At 39.5% G+C, this 18167-nt stretch overlaps 1 protein-coding gene across 2 annotated transcripts in view; it reads left to right on the top strand.

Moving 5' to 3' along the window:
• The window catches only part of CPNE4 (copine 4), a 235874-nt gene that overhangs the window by 102791 nt on the left and 114916 nt on the right, over positions 1-18167 (top strand). For both annotated transcript variants that reach the window (XM_035317055.1, XM_035317054.1), the window contains exon 3: positions 17658-17837. In XM_035317055.1, coding sequence (XP_035172946.1) covers positions 17658-17837 — 180 coding nt within the window. The remainder of the gene's footprint in view (positions 1-17657; positions 17838-18167) is intronic.

Below are 18167 nucleotides of genomic sequence, written 5' to 3'. Positions count from 1 at the left end.
TTATTAGATAATTCTCTGTATGTTTTCTTTCTTTCTCTTTCTTTCCTTCTTTCTTTCTTTCTTTCTTTCTTTCTTTCTTTCTTTCTTTCTTTCTTTCTTTCTTTCTTTCTTTCTTTCTTTCTTTCTTTCTTTCTTTCTTTCTTTCTTTCTTTCTTTCTTTCTTTCTTTCTTTCTTTCTTTTTCTCTAAAAACATGAAGAAAATAACTTTAAGAAAAAGTGGTGTTTTGTTGTTTGGGATCCTCATAAGAGGTGCCAAAAACTCGCAGCAAAATCAAGAGCATTGGTGACACTGGAAAGAATGGAAAAGATTATTGCAATTAAGTTTGTCATGCATTTACTAATTCCCTGGCCTACCTTCCTCCCATCATCTCTCAGCAATTTTGCAGCAGAAATTTGTGCAACTCCCAGGATAAATTCCATGCAACCCTCTTTGCTTGTGTTTCCTCTCTGCTCCCACACCGTGGAGGTGCCGAATGCTCTTGCAGGAAACCTCCAAGGTGGGTTGTGGCTGTTCTGCTATTCACTGGTTTGGATGTGACCTTCAAAAGTGCTGAGCACTTGCAATCCTCTCTGGAATCAGTTGGAGCTCTGGGAGCTCTGCAGCCCTAAAAATCAGACTGCATATAACTCAGTGAATGGGCCCTGAATCAAAGATGCCTGAAATAAAAGGCCATTGTTTAATACATTTAGTCCTAAGAGATTTCATTTGTACAAATGCAGCAAGTGATGTTACAGACAAAATAAAACTTTCAAACTGGGAGGAATGTGAAACCATCCTTTAGTACCTATAAAATAAAAGCTAAGGTAGAAAATTGAAGTAGACAAATAGAAGGGTAAAGACCAGGTGTCTCAATCTCAGTGAATAATTAATTGATTGTACTGTTTTCTTCACGTTTTTCAACATGACTGGATAAAATAGGCATTCTCCTTGAGCTGCTTTCTTCCGATGAAATAAAAGCATTGTCCTATCAAAAAAAGGAGAGCAGAAATTTATTAGAAAGGGTAGCTCTTAATGCAAAACAAATTGGCCTTCTGGAGATGCAGATTGTTTGAAGATGAGTTGCATCTCTCATATATCTCAATATTGACATGTGTTTTATCATGGTTGTTATCAGCTTCACCTGGTTCTCTCTATTTGAAGCTGAAGAGAGCAGTGTATGTCCATGACAATTTTTCTTTCATACCACTGCCTTTTTATTCTACCAGAAAGGTAATAAGATAGCAGGATGAACAATGTTTCACTCCAGATTTTATCGTGGGAGCTTCATCTTTCTGTTGTCACTTTTCCTAGCCTTTATTCCTCTCTAGCTATACTAGCTACTCACCTGTCTTCTCCTCATTTCACGGTATGCCACTCTGCTAGACCATTAATGCTGTTGCTTCAGCCTAGCAGCATGTGGATCCTGTACTTGTATCTCAGTATGCAAGGAGACTCGGCTCAACGACCTCAGCTGAAGTGCCACGTTGGAGCAAGTCGTTCAGTGTGCTATGTTTAAGTGTGTTTCAGGGTTGGCAGCTGGAGCTCCAAGCACACAACAGACTGAGAGGGAAGCGATTACAAACAGGACTTCTCACACACATGCAGCAATCTACCAGTGCACCATCAGGGACAGAATCATTGTTCGAATGATTATCAGGGCTCTGTCGCTGATATCTAAGCAGAGACAATACTGTTAGGATATATGCAAGCTGTGTCCTCCATGCTGCTCCTGTTTTCCACTGTGTGGTACAGCCAAGATTACTCTCATATTTGATCACTACAGGGAGAGATTTTATTATTATTATTATTATTATTTTTTACTTTGTTAATCCTTGGAAGGTGCTAAAGGTTCTGCTGTACTGTACATGAGAGTACATAATGCCAGTCTTGCTTAGGTAGGTGGTAGCCTGGTGGAGCTATTCACAAGAGCACATCTCACTGAAGATGCATAAGTGTATTGCTGTAAATCTCTTCTAAATGGGAAGAGAATGCAAGAATGTGTTTCCTCTTCTGCTTTAACCTTCAAAACAGTAACAATTTTCTTTAGTCGTCTAGGTCTAAAGTTAAACTTCCATCCAGCATTATTTACAGTTCTCATTTTCACTTCAAAAATGCCATGATGCACAGAGAAGATATTGAAAAGAAGGCTTGTCAATCGGAATTTTAGAAGGGATATGTTGAGAGCAGGTATTGAAATTATTTTTGGATGGAAGCATTGGGTATGCTTTCTGAATATATCAATTGAAAAACAGCATGACTAAAATATATTAGCATATTACTGTGCAGAAAGGCCAGTTTAGAAAACATCTGTTTTAAGCAAAAACCTTGAACGCATTTCACAATGCAGATACATAATAGCAGTGCTACTGATTTCCATTGTTTTCCATTTCCATTGTTTAGCAAGACATGAAAATGCATATTAGAGTTTTATTGACTTCAAAATTACTGGCATCATGCAAAGACCTCAGATACACCATGAGAGAACTGAAATCCATTTAGAGCTTTCTTTGGCTTATTGCAGGTTGAGTTTCACTGAAAGGTGAAGCATGGAGAACCTTACTGCCAAATGTAGTATTTCTTTGTGATTTGAGTACGGCAGCCTCTTTTGACAGGAAAATATTTTTTCATATTTAGTTGCATTTGACTTTTTTTTTTTTTTTTTTTTTTTTTTTTTAAGAGGACAAAATGCAGGACATTTTAGCCAAAATGTCTCTAAGTGATGTGTTCCATCCCAGAGGCAGCTCACAGCTTTTCAACAGTGTTGGCAAAATTAATTTTCCCACCCTATGCATAAAGGCAAGGTGGCTCATGAATTACTTAGTGACTAATTAAATGAGTTCCATCACCCTGGTCCCCTGAGGCAGGTTGCTTTGCAGCCAGGGGAAGGGGAAGTGTGAGGGCTGTGGACAACCTTGGGGTTACCTTTTGCAGGACTGTGTGCTCTGTATGCTGTTGGCTGTTCAGCAGTAAGTTAAAACCATATAGTGCCGGGGCTGAACTGTCTCATTGTGGAATATACAGATTCTGCATCAGGAAATGGCTCTTCTTTGAAGTCATCAGTGATCTTTTATGTACCCTTTGTACTTGGTGTGTAAATCCCCAACTCCCTTTCCCTTATTGTGTGCAGTAATGTAAGGGGATGAAGAAAGAAATTGGAAGGTATAATTTCACCTTGATTGAATATACCTTGTCTTAGGTTCATCTCTTCATGCTATTAGACCTGTATTTTCTTAAGCTTACCACCTAAATAAGAAAGGAAAGCCTTGAAGTGAGTTTTCTTTGAGCCACGGAATTATTACCACCTTTTCAGACTGAGTTAGTAAGTAAAGGTTTAATTAGCTTGTTGCTGGTCTGGGGCCTGATTTGCCTCTGTATGGCACATCTGAAGTCTGTGCTATAAAGCAGGAAGAAATAATAGCTCTGAGTGACAGGATCTGAAGGACAATGAGATTAGTTAGGAAATAAAGGGAGAGCCTGCAGAGATGGGAAATTGTTTAATTATAATGACTTGGTAGTAAAATGAAGTTTGGGGGAAAAAAATTGGAGGAAGCACTGTAAAAACTGAATAATGTTAGAATCTTCTCTCTTGAATGAAAAATAATGAAAATACCCTCTGGAATGGAATGATGTATTTAATTAATTGATATAATTAGGGTGCTCTTGCAAATGCAGGCATAAGTGCTGAATTGTTTTTTTCCTTTACAGCCAATGAATTTTTGAAGACATTCAGTTATTTTCCTAAGAAATGACATAATTCTGTGTTGCCTTGTATCTGGTAAGGCACCTGATAAAGTAGAAAATCACCTGCTGAAGAATATATATCACAGATTAAGAAAACCTCCCTTCTGAATTCAAAACTCTGCTGTGCACAAAGGGGACTTCCTAATATTTCTGTCCTTATGGTCTCAAATAACACAGTGTTAAAACTTTTGAGGGACTTGTAGGATTTAGGCTCCCAACTACCTTGCAAATTCCAACTCTAGAGTGATACAATCATTAGCATAATATTGAATCATTATGGGGTTTGTATAACTTATACCACCAATAAGCATGTATTTACAATATACAGAATATTATAGTAGGAAATACGAGTGGATACTTGGACTGCTTTTACTTAAAGGTAGTACCCACAACACTAACACTTGTCATTTATGATCAAATCTTGTGCTCAGTAGTTAAAAGTCAAAGCTTAGCATACCTGCTGTTGCCGACAAGCATACAAAGGCTGGATTTGGTGTGCTCTGCTTATTTGTGCCTGCTTCACAGCTATGTATATACCAACCACTTTTATAAATACATCTCTATGAACATAAGAGGGATTGACACGTATATGTGCTGTGTCTGTCTGATGTATGTGGGCATGTCAGGCGTATTGTTTGAGAGCAACTCAAAGACAGAATGCTTTCCAGGAGGACCTACAGCTGTTAGAGTAAGAAGCTGCTTGCTGCTCAAAGTGGTTGTGTGAGCAAGCCAGATTTAGTAAAACAATGGTCCCTGTATGTAATAGGTCCCTGACTGCGGTCATTCTTAGGGAAGAGAAAATTGTGGTCATCTCAGGTTCAGCTTGTATATCTTTGGGTAGCATGCAAGTACAGCAGGCTTGATTACAATATTTTGTTTTCTTTAGAAACCTTTTTGAAATAGATATTCCCAAATAAATACAGGAACTCACTGAGATCCTTCAAGACTTCTGCAAACCCAACAAACTCTGAGTTGGGAATCTGATAGGATGCTTTCTGCAGAACTGTAATACAGCTCAGCTCCCAGTTTCTCATCAGTTAGTTGTGTACTATTACATGCTAGAATATGTGCATATGGGTGTACTTGGGCTGAAAAACAAATAATGCTACATTCTATTGCCCTGTTTTTTGTGTGTGATAGCCCACAGAATGGATTCCACTAATGTTCCTAGGTAACAGTTCAGGCCTTTGGGCTGCTATAGTCTCAACAAATGGCAACCCCCTTGACAAGTTTTTTTTTTTTTTTTTTTTTTTTAAAGATGTGTGTGTAAAAGAAAAGAAAGAATGAGAGGTACTTATCATGGACATGAGTCATAAGAAATCTGTTATTTTTCTTGGCAGCCACTCTAGCACATGGTCCAAATTCCCCAGTTGTGTGGGAAGACAGGAGCTGGTTTAATAGACCTTTTAAATGGTTACTTTTGATGTAGGAATTCAGGAAAGCTTGATAAAGCGGTGTGTATCTTTAGTAGTAGTGCATTGCCTTCCTGCTGCTAATACCTCAGTGATATAATTGATTTAGCAGTTGAATTGCAACATTAAAAGTTAATTAATAAATCTTTAATTATGAGCACTTCATTAGCAAATGAATTTCTTAAACTAACAACTTGACTAGGCCTATATTAATTGACATAATTCATTAACCCATATGAGAATCCATATTAGTTATGCTTAACTTACCTGAGTGTATGAGGCAGGAGATCTTTCTCAGTATAAATAAATTATCAAATCACTATTTATAGTCAGTTAATTAAAGAGCAAATTACTGAAGCAGTGTAGATTTTCTACTTGGTATAATGTAGTCCCACTGATGATACTCAGTGAGCAAAGGATCTTCCCATTGCTTTATTCTGCCCTGTCCTCAGTTACCTGCAATTTCATGAGAAATGCTATGATGCCAGATTTCTGTCCTTCTGGCCAATCTTGGGCAGTCACATGCTCTTCTAAAGGCCTCTTTGCAGGCTTAATTACTGCTCAACAGCAGTGAGCATCTGCACTTCTGTATGAATGTGCTGGCACTACACACAGTTGCCGAAATTCTAGTAAATCTCTTCCTCTCCAAGACAGCAAGTGAAGAAGAAACATGTATTTAATTGCTGTGGAAACCATTTGCCCAGGGTGCAAGTACCTAAAGGTGGCAATACTGTAAATTAATTCTGGAACCCAGTTTTGGTATAATGAAAGGTGGAATTAGCAAATAAATACTTTGCATCCAGATTGGAGTACGTTTTAATTCATTTCTTTGTAGCCCAACACTGCAGCAGAGTCCAGTTGTGTGCCACAATGTTCTGGCAATGAACTGAGGACTCCCTAACAATGGCATTTGGAAAAAAAAAAAAAAAAAAAGAGAGAGAGAGAGAGACTTTCAGATACCAGGCAGATTTTAAATTATATTCTCTGAACAAGTCATGTTGTAGCATTTTTTGTTGCTGTTATTCAGGCAAGGGTCCTGCATTGCATTGGGAATCAATATATATATATATACACACTAATCAAAATTTACTTTGAAACTAAAGAACTTAAAATTTAGCTGATCAGGAAACATTAAAATACCATATCTATTGGGAAAAGCAATGCATACATTCCTTGATAAAAAGCTGTCCCTTCTTGCACAAAAATAACCAACAAAACTTTGTATCTCCCTACCAGCAGACTGAAAATGAGCAATGGGGTAACAATGAAATTGAAACTGTCAGTGAAGACCTGTATTCCCAGGGCTCACTTTCTAAGTGAGGGGAAACTGTGTGGAGAATATATGGCTGAAAATGAGCTTTCAAATGGCTGCATAATGCACTGACTTTCAGCCCCCTGTCAGGCACCGCACTGCCTGCTGGCATTCTATGGCTAATAGAAAGTGAAGCTAAATGGTATGATATATAAATATTTTTGTTGCTACTTTGAAGAACCAGTCTTGTCCTCTACAACAAGTCCACGTCTGTAGGGACATGCTAATGGAAAGAAGATTGAACTGAAACACTAGACCTAAAAAGAAGGTTGGGCAATAATAAATGGCAATTTTCACAGTATTTGAACATCTGGTCTGTATGTGGAATATAATGTAAAGGAAGATTTAGGATCCAGGCTTCAGGGCTCAGCTTTGAGGTAGCATTCTAGAGTTTTGAATGAAAAACTTATTTTATTTTTATGCCAATGAAATTGCATTTGAGTGGGTCTCAGCACCTTATCCCATGAACTGATGCAGGTCATTACCCATTCATGTTGACGTTTGCCGAGTGCTTGTTACATACGCAGGGAGCACAGCATGTGGGTATCTCCTGCCACCGAGAGATCTCTGAGGTCCTTCAGCAGTGCTCGTGGCTGGGTCGGGATGTGTTGGCTACCTCAGAAGCAGCACTCTTTATTTCCAGAGTTTGGAGATCTGTCAATGTTACATGATTGTTACAGGTTTGAAGGCCTTACCAGAGTAAGATAAAGGGCAGAGTAAGATAAAGGGCTTTGACGTGAGTAATTCCATTTACTGTCTGAACCCTCTAGCAGGAGTAGCATAATCATTGCTTGTTTCAATTTAATGACTCTGCAGGAGCTAAAGTGGTACAGGCGAGAGTGCAGCTCTCTTACTGCTGCCAGCTCCTAGACACACCTCAGTCCATGGCCACGGTCACACTGGAAGGAATGGTCTCCGGAATATTGTCTCCTGCAGCTGCTGGCCTTGTGCAAAGGCAGCCTCAGGGAGATGGCTGGACACCCCCACAGGGATGGGAGAGCCTGTGCCAGCAGGAGAGGAGGCACTGGGGCTGGGAGCCCAGGGCTCAGAGATGCCACTCTTTCCCTGTTACGGAAGTACTGTCCAGCCTAGCTTCTGCTCCTGCTGCATGTCTCTGGTCTTACATTCTGCAAGGAGTAGACTTTGTCCAGGTGACAGAAAGATTGGTTTTTATATAGATTTATATTTAAATCATAGAATCAATTGTGTCTATATGTTTATATCTCTGTCAAGACTGTGCACTGACATAAGCAAACTTGAAGCATTACAAGTGCGGTTTCAGTAGATGAAAACTCAAGCAGACCAGCTGGAGTCTCGTGGACTTTGACTTTAAGTCATGTGTATCCATTTAAGATGGGTGTTAATACAGAAAGGTAGCTCTTGAGCTATAGTAATTTGCCATATTTGGCAGACAGCATTAAAACCAGAGGGACAGTGGTAATTCACATTTAACAGAAGTCTGCCCAAAACACTTCTGAAGTGGGAACAAATGATTTCAGAGATAGACAGGGAGGGTTCTTTGGGCAGCTCTTGGAAAATCACCTGTTACTGACACTGTGATGACAGCAGAGGCTCCTATATGAAAGTGTCCCCACAGCAGATGAAGAGCATTAAAGTTCTGGTATAGCATTTACACTAAGCAGTAGCTCTCTTTGGGGAGTGCCAGTTCCATCTCAACAGACTGATATTACACTACAAATTATTTCATGTACCTCAAATTAAGTAAAATACTGATCGTTGTTGTAAAAGTGAAGGCTTTAAAGCAACTAGTTGTTTGGAAATGTAAGCCTAAATTTTTGGACCTCCATGAGGGTGTTTCGTTATCTCTGTCTGACAGCTTTTAGCTAATTATGAGGACAGTTCATGGTTTAAGCAGTCATACTGCTGAAAGGGCTTGCACAATCCCCTTACATAAGCCTTAGCAGGGCAATGCTAACAGGGTCTGAGAGACCAGAGATGCCTGAGCACCTGGGGGAAGCCACTCCTGGAGGCTTCAAGCTTCTGCCTTGGCTCAAGGAAGGACAGAATCCTTATGCTGTTTTACAGGAAATTCACAATCTCATGAAGAAGTTGCCCAAGTCTTTTCTGAATACCTAAAGTGACATTCTCTCTTCAGATTTGTTCTTCTGATCTTTACCAGGGCTCAGGATGTTACACATAAAAGTTCAAAATTACAGGTGTTTCCATGTTAAATGCAACAAAATGTAAAAAGTCTTCTGGAAAAGCCAGTTATTACCATCTTGCTAAGTTATCATGGTCCTTTCAGTGTTCTGTCCACTTAATCATTGTTCATTGGAACAACCTTAATTTACACTGAGTTAATGATATACTCTAAAGAGATACCATGCTTTTCAGGTTCACTGAAATGTTCTTTAACTGGCTCTTCAAAACTGGTTGGAATGTTCACAGTGCAGCAGCTAATGCAAGAAGTATTGTCATTTATAACCCAAGGTCAACAGACAGAAAAAGCTTAATGTTTTACAGATTTTACATACTGAAAATGTTCTGCAATTAGGCTCAGAGAAGCTGCTACACTTAAGTTTGTCCTTAGGTAAAATTTCAGAGCTGGATTTCTTTGCTCTTCCATGTCTTATGCCAAATCCTAAATCACAGGATGCAAATGAAAATTGCAACGCACAAGAACAGAACAAAGAGGGAAACCACACAGAAAAGCCTCATGATTAAGGTGGTCACTTGTGAGAGAAGGGATAAAAGTTAGCATTTCTGGTCTGAATCAAACATAGCAGAGACCTTGGTCTGAATCTCTGATGTCCAGGAACAGTAGCTGAGTTATTTTCAAATTTTTCTGGGCCAAAGTTTCACCAAAACTATGTGGCGAGCAAAAATTATTGTTTAAACTAAGTTCATGCTCCTATGAAACTTTCACTGGAAAAGTGAAAGATGGTTACCAACTAATCATCTACATACCTATTGGTACACCGCAATTATGACTTATCCCTGCGTTAACCACATGTGCTTTGCATAGTTGATTACTATGTGTATATGTTGGATAATTTTCATTTTAGTCCTAGGACAAATTAGCCTTCTAGTCCTTTTGTCTTACAAGGCATTTCATCTTTTTAATATTTTAAGTGTTTTTAATATTTTAAACATTTTAACATTTTAATATTTTTCTTAAAATCAATATAATGTTAATTAGCTTTACTTATGTTAATATTTAATATTTGAAGGTGGTGTTAAAAATACTTTGTTGCTGTTTTTTTATTTTATTTTTATTTTTTATTATTATTACTTGGAAGGGTAATTTTTAAATATTGATGGTAGGAAATAGTGGGTCACAATCTACCCAGACTGTATCAACCTAATCCAACTGAAGCTGTTGAAGAACCATGGCAGAACAGGAATCCCAGGACTGACAAATGCAGATGGAGTCCAATCAGAAATGTTATCATGAAAGCAGTCAAAGATCCAGGGGGATTACATGAAAGTCTCCCAATGCAGCAACAATTTTAATTAGTTTGCTTTCATTGCGCTCCATACAGTGACTAAAAATCATTGCTGTGGCCCAGACTTGGGATTTGTGACAGCAGGATGAAAAGCCTTTAGCATCCTTTAACTCCATAAACTAAAATTAGGTACGTACAGCCTTCAGAGTAGGTGTGAATATTCATGAATGTATTAGGTGAATGCTAGCTTTTTATCTCCTATATCAGATTTTCTGAAGAACAAAGAGACCATTGTACTTTCCAGTTTTCATGCAACCTAGAAAGCTCAGACATACCAAGGAGGTCAATGATAATTCCTAGAAAGTGGACTTTTGTAGCCTACCCAGAGATCTCTTTTATTCCAGAAAATTGGAGATTCCCTTAGCCCAAGGGCTCCCAACCAGTTTAGGTCTTGCTTTTTTTCATGCTGGGTAGCATCACTCCCATCCCTCTTGAAATTATCTCTGTGTTCAGCTCTTGAATAACATTAACTGGTTGTTAGCACTGCACATTCCACATTGTTTTACAGGTTTTATAGACTTCAGAGTTTGAGGTTGCTCAGCTGAGACTCTGAAATCTATACTGGCTTGTAGTCTTCCATACATCAGTATAGATCCTCTAGTTCAATATTGCATGCCTCCAAGCTATTGTAGTTATTATTTTGTTTCTGAGTGGATGAGAAAAAAATGTATGCAAGCAGTTGTAAACAGTGACATTTCTCTTTTCTTTTCAAAGCTATGATTTCATAAAGCAAAATCCATCTAGGAATTTCTCAAAGAGTTTGTACATAATATACATTATTAATTATCTCAGTTTCCTGGTTAAGAACAATAAAAAGTAATGAAGAAAGATAAGGAATTACGCAGAGGGCAGTTATTGGCTATGAACAGAGAAATGGGCTTCCTTAACAAAGAACTTTCCAAATAAGAAGTAATGCTGCTTCTTCGCTATCATCTCAGGGACTGGAGCCCCCTGAGGCCTGGGCTGTTCCTATGTCTTAGTTTTTCCAGTGCCTTTGGGGTCATAACCGGGAGGTTTACAAGCTATCTAGTATTTATATCACATAAATAAAATAAAATACTTGCAGATAATTTCCAGACCATTCATGTTAAATGCCTCTCTTCCAGCCAATCTGTGGCCAAAAGCATTTTGCCAATGTTGTCAGGATTTTCCTTAGCTTTGAGCTCCATCACCTAAAAAGAGTTAAAGGTCCGCTGGTTTCTTTTCACTGTTTTCAAATATCAATTAAATTGAAAACAAGGGCTAGAAGTTATAGCGACCTTTGAGATGACTTTTTGTTTTTGGAATAGAGATGTGATGGTGCAAAAGTGATGTTAATAATAATAAAAAAATATTAATAATATCCTCAGGAGCTGCCAAGGAAAGTGTAAATTGCTTTCTGCTTGATATCAAATTTTCATGTAAGGTACTGTATCATGGAAATTTTCAGTCTTGTTAAAATTCAGATGACCTAAAAATAATGCTACCCCTTCACCTCTGTACATTTTGTCATCTCAGCTGACAAATGTGATTTTTCTGGATTTAATCAGCATTTTATAATGGCTTTTACTGAAAATACAGCCTCTTGTTTTTCCCTTGGTGGTCTAGAAAATGTGTGGGGAACAGTAAATTCAATTTTTGGTCTAAGAACTTGCTGAAATAACAGCCACAGAGTGTGCTTTGGCTAAATAGTTGCACCCATGCTCTAGTGGAATTTACATGTTTATGGCTTTTCGACTGTGTGGGTTATTATTTTTTTAATTAAGAAAAAACACCAAAGGAAATGCAAGACAAGAATAAGTTTTAAGATCATGGTTCTGTAGGCCAAAGATTTTTGCTAGCTCATTAGGCAGCCATATCATTACCAGCTATAGCATTCACATGCATTTTCATGAGTGATCAAAATTTCACAATCTTCTTTTGATGAGAATACAATGAATTCTCCACAGCCCTTTGACTCTTGGCTGCTCAAAGTTGATACCTCAAAGATATCAAGTAACATCCACTTAAAATTTGGGGGAGGGGGGGGTTGTCCTAGTCATGTGTTTACAAGAAATAACTGGTATCTATTTGTTCTCCACTCTATCTGTCCAGGATGAGTGAGTCCTCCACAGAGCTGACCTGTGCTAAATGCTCACGCAGAGCCTTGAGGCACAGAGCTCCACGTCTTAGATAACTCCCTATTTCCTTGGTTCCCAAGGGCACAATAGGAAAGCTGTGTTTATGGTCATTTTTAAGCCTTAGATGCCAGGTGAACTTCACCAGAGTGAACTTCTGCCTGATCCTTGCTCATCCTTGTGTATATAATAGCTTATACTTCATCTAATTTTGATAGAAAAAATTAAAAATAAAGATAAAAAATCCTCTAAGGTTGGCTTTTTCTCCTTTACTTCAGTTTTCAACTGAAGGTAGAAAATGTAGAGGAGATCCTCAGCCTGTACTTTAACCACTGCACTACTTCCATCAGTGAAATTATAGCTAGGATGAAGAATTTTTTCCTCACTGAAGTTACCAAGTTTATCACAGTCTTAAAGAGCTCACTGCTTTTCTGTAGCTTACAGAGGAAAAGATTGTCCTGGTTTCAGTTAGGACAGAGTTAATTTTCCTCCTAGTAGCTGGGAGGGTGCTATGTTTTGGATTAGGATGAGAAGAGTGCTGATAACATGCTGATGTTTTAATTGTTGCAGAGCAATGCTTACACCAAGCCAAGGACTTTTCAGCTCCTCGCTCTGTCCTGCCAGCGGGCAGGCTGGGGGTGCAGCAAGAGCTGGGAGGGGACAGACCCAGGACAGCTGACCCAAACTGGCCAAAGGGGTATTCCATACCTTATGGCATCATGCTGAACAATAGGTAGGGGTGGCTGGCTGGGGTGGGGGGCCGGCTGCTCGGGGTTGGGCTGGGCATCGGTCAACGGGTGGTGAGCAATTGCATTGTGCATCACTTGTTTTGTACACGTTATTATTATTATTATTATTTCCCTGTCTTAATAAACTGTCTTTATCTCAACTCACAGGCTTCACTTTCCCATTTCTCTCCCCCATCCCAGAGAGGGAGGGGGAATGGTGAGTGAACGGCTGTGTGGTGTTTAGCTGCTGGCCGGATTAAACCACAACAAGATGCAGACAGCAAGAGAAGCCTGAATTTTATTATTTGTTCATCTTTCCTTTGAGCTGTCTTTCATTTGATGTTGTCTGACTGCAAAGGCAGTTTTGTAGTTCTTCAGCAGTGATGGTGGGTAGATGGGAAACCAGGTAAACTCTTCTGCTAACTGTCCATCCACAGCAGATAAGACTGAGAGAAAGCTTTCAGACCTAGCTTCCAGCTTCCTCTGGATTTGATGGGAGGATTCAGAAGGCCCAAAGCAAAGCCTGGTGAAGTAGATAAGATTAACCTGAAGAAACAGAGAAGAAATAGTAAGAAGGTTAGGGATGCCTGTTTGATTCTGTTGGCTGGAATGCCTGCAATAACCTTATCAAACCTCCAAAGTTTGGGGTAGGAAAAGGTCTTATGGTCCTAGAAGTCCTTATCAATATTTTAGTTCATTCTACTGAGATGGAGCTTTATGCTGTGGAGGCCTACTTTGGTGTTTGTATGTCATTCACAGTTCCCTAAGGGGAAGCTCACAGGGTGGCTGCATCCAGATGGGCCTGCCAAGTAATCCTAGCTAGTCAGCAGGGTGCTGCCTTCTGTGGAGTGACAAGGGCCTAAGGAGATGAAGAGGGAAAGCAGCATGAGTCCAACCCGGGAGGGAAATATGCAAGTCCTTTTCTTCTGTATAAATTGTCCTTGAAGGGAATGTGCTGCTAAAGCTGTACCACGAAGCAGATGTTCAGATCCTGGTGGCAGCTGAAGCACTTAAGGTCAGTTTTAGCTGATGACACAGCTCAAAAGTGGAGGTGGCTGTCCATTCTTTCTTCTGAAAAATCATCCTGCTTTAATGAATGGGAGAAATTCCTTGTTCCAGCAAAGTCCAGAAATAGCAGATGGCTCAAATGTCAGGTGTCAACAAATCCTAAAGCTGTGGGCATGACCCTTGTCTGTGTCCTGAGAAATCCACCTGCCCTCAGGGTTAGGTTGCCCAAGAGTTCGGTGTTCTCTGTAACAAGATAAAAAGTTTTAAGTGCTGCTTGTTTGTAGCATCCTATTGTTGGACTTAAGAGCTCTCTTCAGCAAAAGTAATGTAAATTTGGTATGGTTGGTGGTGTTCGTCATTCTATTTTGGCATGCAGGCGATGTTTTGTCAGCTGCTGGTTGATGTCTTGTCAACTGGACTTGTGCTCAGGGTTAGCATATCTCTCAGAAGCATATCTCCAGATTTCACTTTAGTGAATTTACTGAGTTGCTGTGCTTACCCTTGCTTCTCTAGCATGAATCATACCAGCTGGCTACTGGAGCTCAGCCCTGCAGCACAGTAGTCAAAGCGAGGGAATGGAGCCGGACTTCCTGTGCTAAGGTCTGTGTTAGACTTTCTAGGCAAAGCATAGAGTGTCTGTGAAATACTGCTGACAAAGCAGACTGGGAACAGGGTGGACTAATAGGGCTTAATGCTGTTGTATGCTGCTTGCTGCTGAGAGAGGCATGAAGAATTTTCTATCACTGTGGAGCTGTTGGCATTGCTTCTTTTGATACAGATTTTTCTCACGTAATCCAATACTCTGACATGCGAGCTTGATATATCATCTCAATAATATGGGAAGACTGGGGAAATTCAGTGGGATGGCTTTATTTCAGTACAGCGTCCGTCAAGGGAAGGTTGTCAGTCAGTCACAGGCTGGAAAAAGCAAACAGTGTCCTACCGCTATGCGAGACTGAAATTCTTAATGTCACTTTGTCCAGACTCGTGCCTCCCTGTTCAGGCACTTCACTCCATTGAGCAGTCACATATTTAACCTGTGTTGAGCATAAGTGTAAATCTGCATTTCACAGTGGAGAGCTGTTTCCCCACATCCCAGCAGTAGCGTGCCAGAGATGAGGAGAAACAATGACAGAAAAACTCCAGTTACTGCCTGAGGAGAGCTGCCTTACCAGTTAAACAATTTAAATGATTTGGTTGCCCTTAAATTAGCATTTTATACGCCTACAAGGAATGCATTTAGGAGATTACAGTGGTTATACAGAAAAGTTTAAAACAGATCATTTAAATGTTTTAATTGTGGGATCTCTTGCTTCACTGTTTCATGAAATGACTGCTCTTTTGCAAATGAATCAAATCACTTTCCACTTAGAAGGGATCACAGGACATCCCATTCAACTGACTGGACGTCTGAAGTAGTGAATATTTCATGTTGTATCAGTTAGAGAGAATTCAAGCCACTTTAATACCAAGTAGAGATTCAAAAAAATTTTGAAATAGTCTTAGCATCTGAAGTAAGGTATCTAAAATCCTTTCCCACTTACATTATTCTTATTATGCTTTGTATCATTGTTATCAGATCCATCGTTTTTGCCTAGTCTAAGCAAAGAGATTAAGAACTGAACTTGTAAGTAAAGCTGCTTTCCTTTATGTGATGGTTTTGTCATAGAGCACGTTGACACAGCTGTGTGAGGAGACAGCACTGGTAGCACTGGTTTGCATCTGTTTGATGACTGGTAGCACCTGTTTGATGATTAACTAAAGGATTTCAGCTGTTAGAGCTGTCAATCTGACACCTCTCATGAGCACTAAAATAAATCTCTGCTACCAGGAACTGGTGATTTTTTTTCCCACTTTTGATTTACTTGACTCTTTGTGTCCTTGCCGATAACTACTAGCAAGGCTAATGTGTTATAAACTCTGAAAAGTGAAGCAAGTGGCTGTCATTTTTTGTACAACAGATGCTCCTGATCAGGAATCATCAAAGGATCTCATCACTCTTCCTCTGAGCAATTTGATTTGTCCGTTCCATGGCACACCAACCACCTCCTGTCTTGTGACTGATGTGCCCAAGACCTCCTTCATTTTAGGATCAATTCTTTTAATCTTATAGAATTATCAGGGTTTTGTTTTTGCTTTGTACCAAAGCAAAGAGACTGAGAAAAAGGAAATTGCTCCATTGCTTTTGCTGTCACCAGTAACGCATCATAATGAAAAGTAGCAAAGCCCTACTTCAAAAATAGGAAACCCAAGTACTGTATTTTAAGAGAACTGGAAAACACCCAGTGAGCACTTTTTTTTAGGAATTAAAAATGTAGATTCATTAGTGTTTCTTCAGCAGTTGCAAGGCTTGGAGGTAGTAGTAAGCAGCATATAATGCATCAGATTCCTGTAATGTTACGTGACGAAGTAGAAAAATTGATATATTTTTATGAAAAGTTGTTTGCTATCTATCTAGTTCTCTAATCCTTAGTCATGCAAGTTGTCAAAAATGAGTGATTTCTTGGGGTTTTGCTTGCTTTTCCACTTAGTTTGATAAAACTCTATCGCTCTGCTGCTCTTCTGTAGTGATGGATTGGCACTGCTGGAGATGTAAATTCTGTACTTATTCTGTAGTTAATTTCACAGTTATTATCCCTAGATAATAACAGAGCAAGTTATCCCATACCACTCTGTCACTGTTGTTTGCAATGACCACTTAGGAGAAACCCAGACTATATTTTTCACAGAGTGAAAGGAAATTTCTCATTGTCTCCCATGATACCTCTGCTAAATCTAAGTGCAGAAATATCGCTGTGACCAGGAGGTTCTTTGAGTATATATGCTGAGCTAAAAGTTGCTTAGCAGTAGGGAAGGAGCTAAAGGTTGTTATTACCTTTGTTAAGTAAAATTAATGACATCTAAAGATATGAATATATTCTCCAAAGTGATCAAATTATGACCAGGTAGAGAAGATTTGGCCATCCAATAATAGACCAGCAGACTGTATGTGGCAAGTCATCTCCAAGCCAAAGTGAGGTATGCCAGCTTCAGTTGTCTTAGTTGCGCTAAAAACGTCTTGGCTCAATTACTGTGATTAAAGTGAAAGGGGATAACTTGCTGAGGCATGATAACTCTATCATATTTGATTGTTTGTCTCATTTGTTATTAAATGGTTCCAATAAGAAAATAAGACCAGCTTGGTGAAGCAACAAGTCTTGTAGGGATTTAGTTCATACTTATATGCATCCTTATAGCATTTATAAGATTTTTCTCTCCTTTTCTGACTGGCAAAATTCATCCTTAGTGGAGTTCTGTTGATCACACCTGAATTGTTTTGTAGATGGTTTTATGTGAATATTTACTTTTCAGACTCTGTGCTATTGTCTCCGCTGAGTTCTGTATTTTCATGAAATCTTCCAGCTGACTGTGGCTGGATCTCTCTCAGCCTTTCTCTGTCGATTGCATGCTCTCCTTCTGATTTAATATCGAAACATTGCTTCACTAAAAGCTGCCATTATGAGCTCCCTAGAATTGTCTCACCAGCAATGGTTGGAGCAACACAGCCAGCACAAGACAGTTCCTTTGCCTGTGCTCAGTAACTGGCTCTGCCTTCTGTCTGATCTCATACACCTAGCTGGGGCAGTCATTTTCACCCTGCAAAGGAGTCTGCACGCTGTGCCTTGCGTTCCTACCAAGACCTTCCAAAGATGTGCTAGAAGGGAGAGGCAAGGGAAGTTGGCCTTGCCTTGTGCGCAAGGCCAGCCCTACACAGAAAAGGCAGCTATGGCTGCCCATACAAATGGTGGTGTCTGTGGTCATGATCACAGCTGTCAGTCCTGATAACTGAGCAAAACTGTGTTTGAAGGACTCATTATAGTCCATCACTGCTAGAAAGAGAAGCCACTCATCGACCTCTTTTCCATTTGGCAGGTTGACAGGACAGAAGTGATTCGAACCTGTATAAATCCCGTCTTCTCCAAGCTGTTCACAGTGGACTTCTATTTTGAAGAGGTACAGCGGTTGAGGTTTGAAGTCCATGACATTAGCAGCAATCACAATGGCCTGAAGGAGGCAGATTTTCTTGGCGGCATGGAATGCACTCTTGGGCAAGTAGGTATCACTGCTATTTTTTTCTCTTGTCACTAATCTTTTCAATGTATATGAAATATATCATTTGGTTAAAAGACTGATGGGTGAGATTTGTTATTCATGACAAAATTCTTAATGAGTGCTTTGAACAGGATGATTAAGAATTTCTGCTGGTTTGATTTACTGCTGTGTAGCAGAGCTTCAAGTCAGCCAGTTCTGTAGGAAACAGCATCAGCAATTGGCAGTGTACATTAAAAGCACAAGCTCATTATGTCAGTGTTAATAGACAAGCTGCTTTGGGAGAAACTTGTGGTTTCCAATGCTACATGGGATTTAAAGCAAGTCCCAAGT

This window comes from Oxyura jamaicensis, chromosome 2 (genome assembly GCF_011077185.1).
Source record: "Oxyura jamaicensis isolate SHBP4307 breed ruddy duck chromosome 2, BPBGC_Ojam_1.0, whole genome shotgun sequence".
Classification (NCBI taxonomy): domain Eukaryota; kingdom Metazoa; phylum Chordata; class Aves; order Anseriformes; family Anatidae; genus Oxyura; species Oxyura jamaicensis.
Note: the sequence above shows the minus strand (reverse complement) of the source record. Positions and strands in the feature narration are given on the sequence as shown.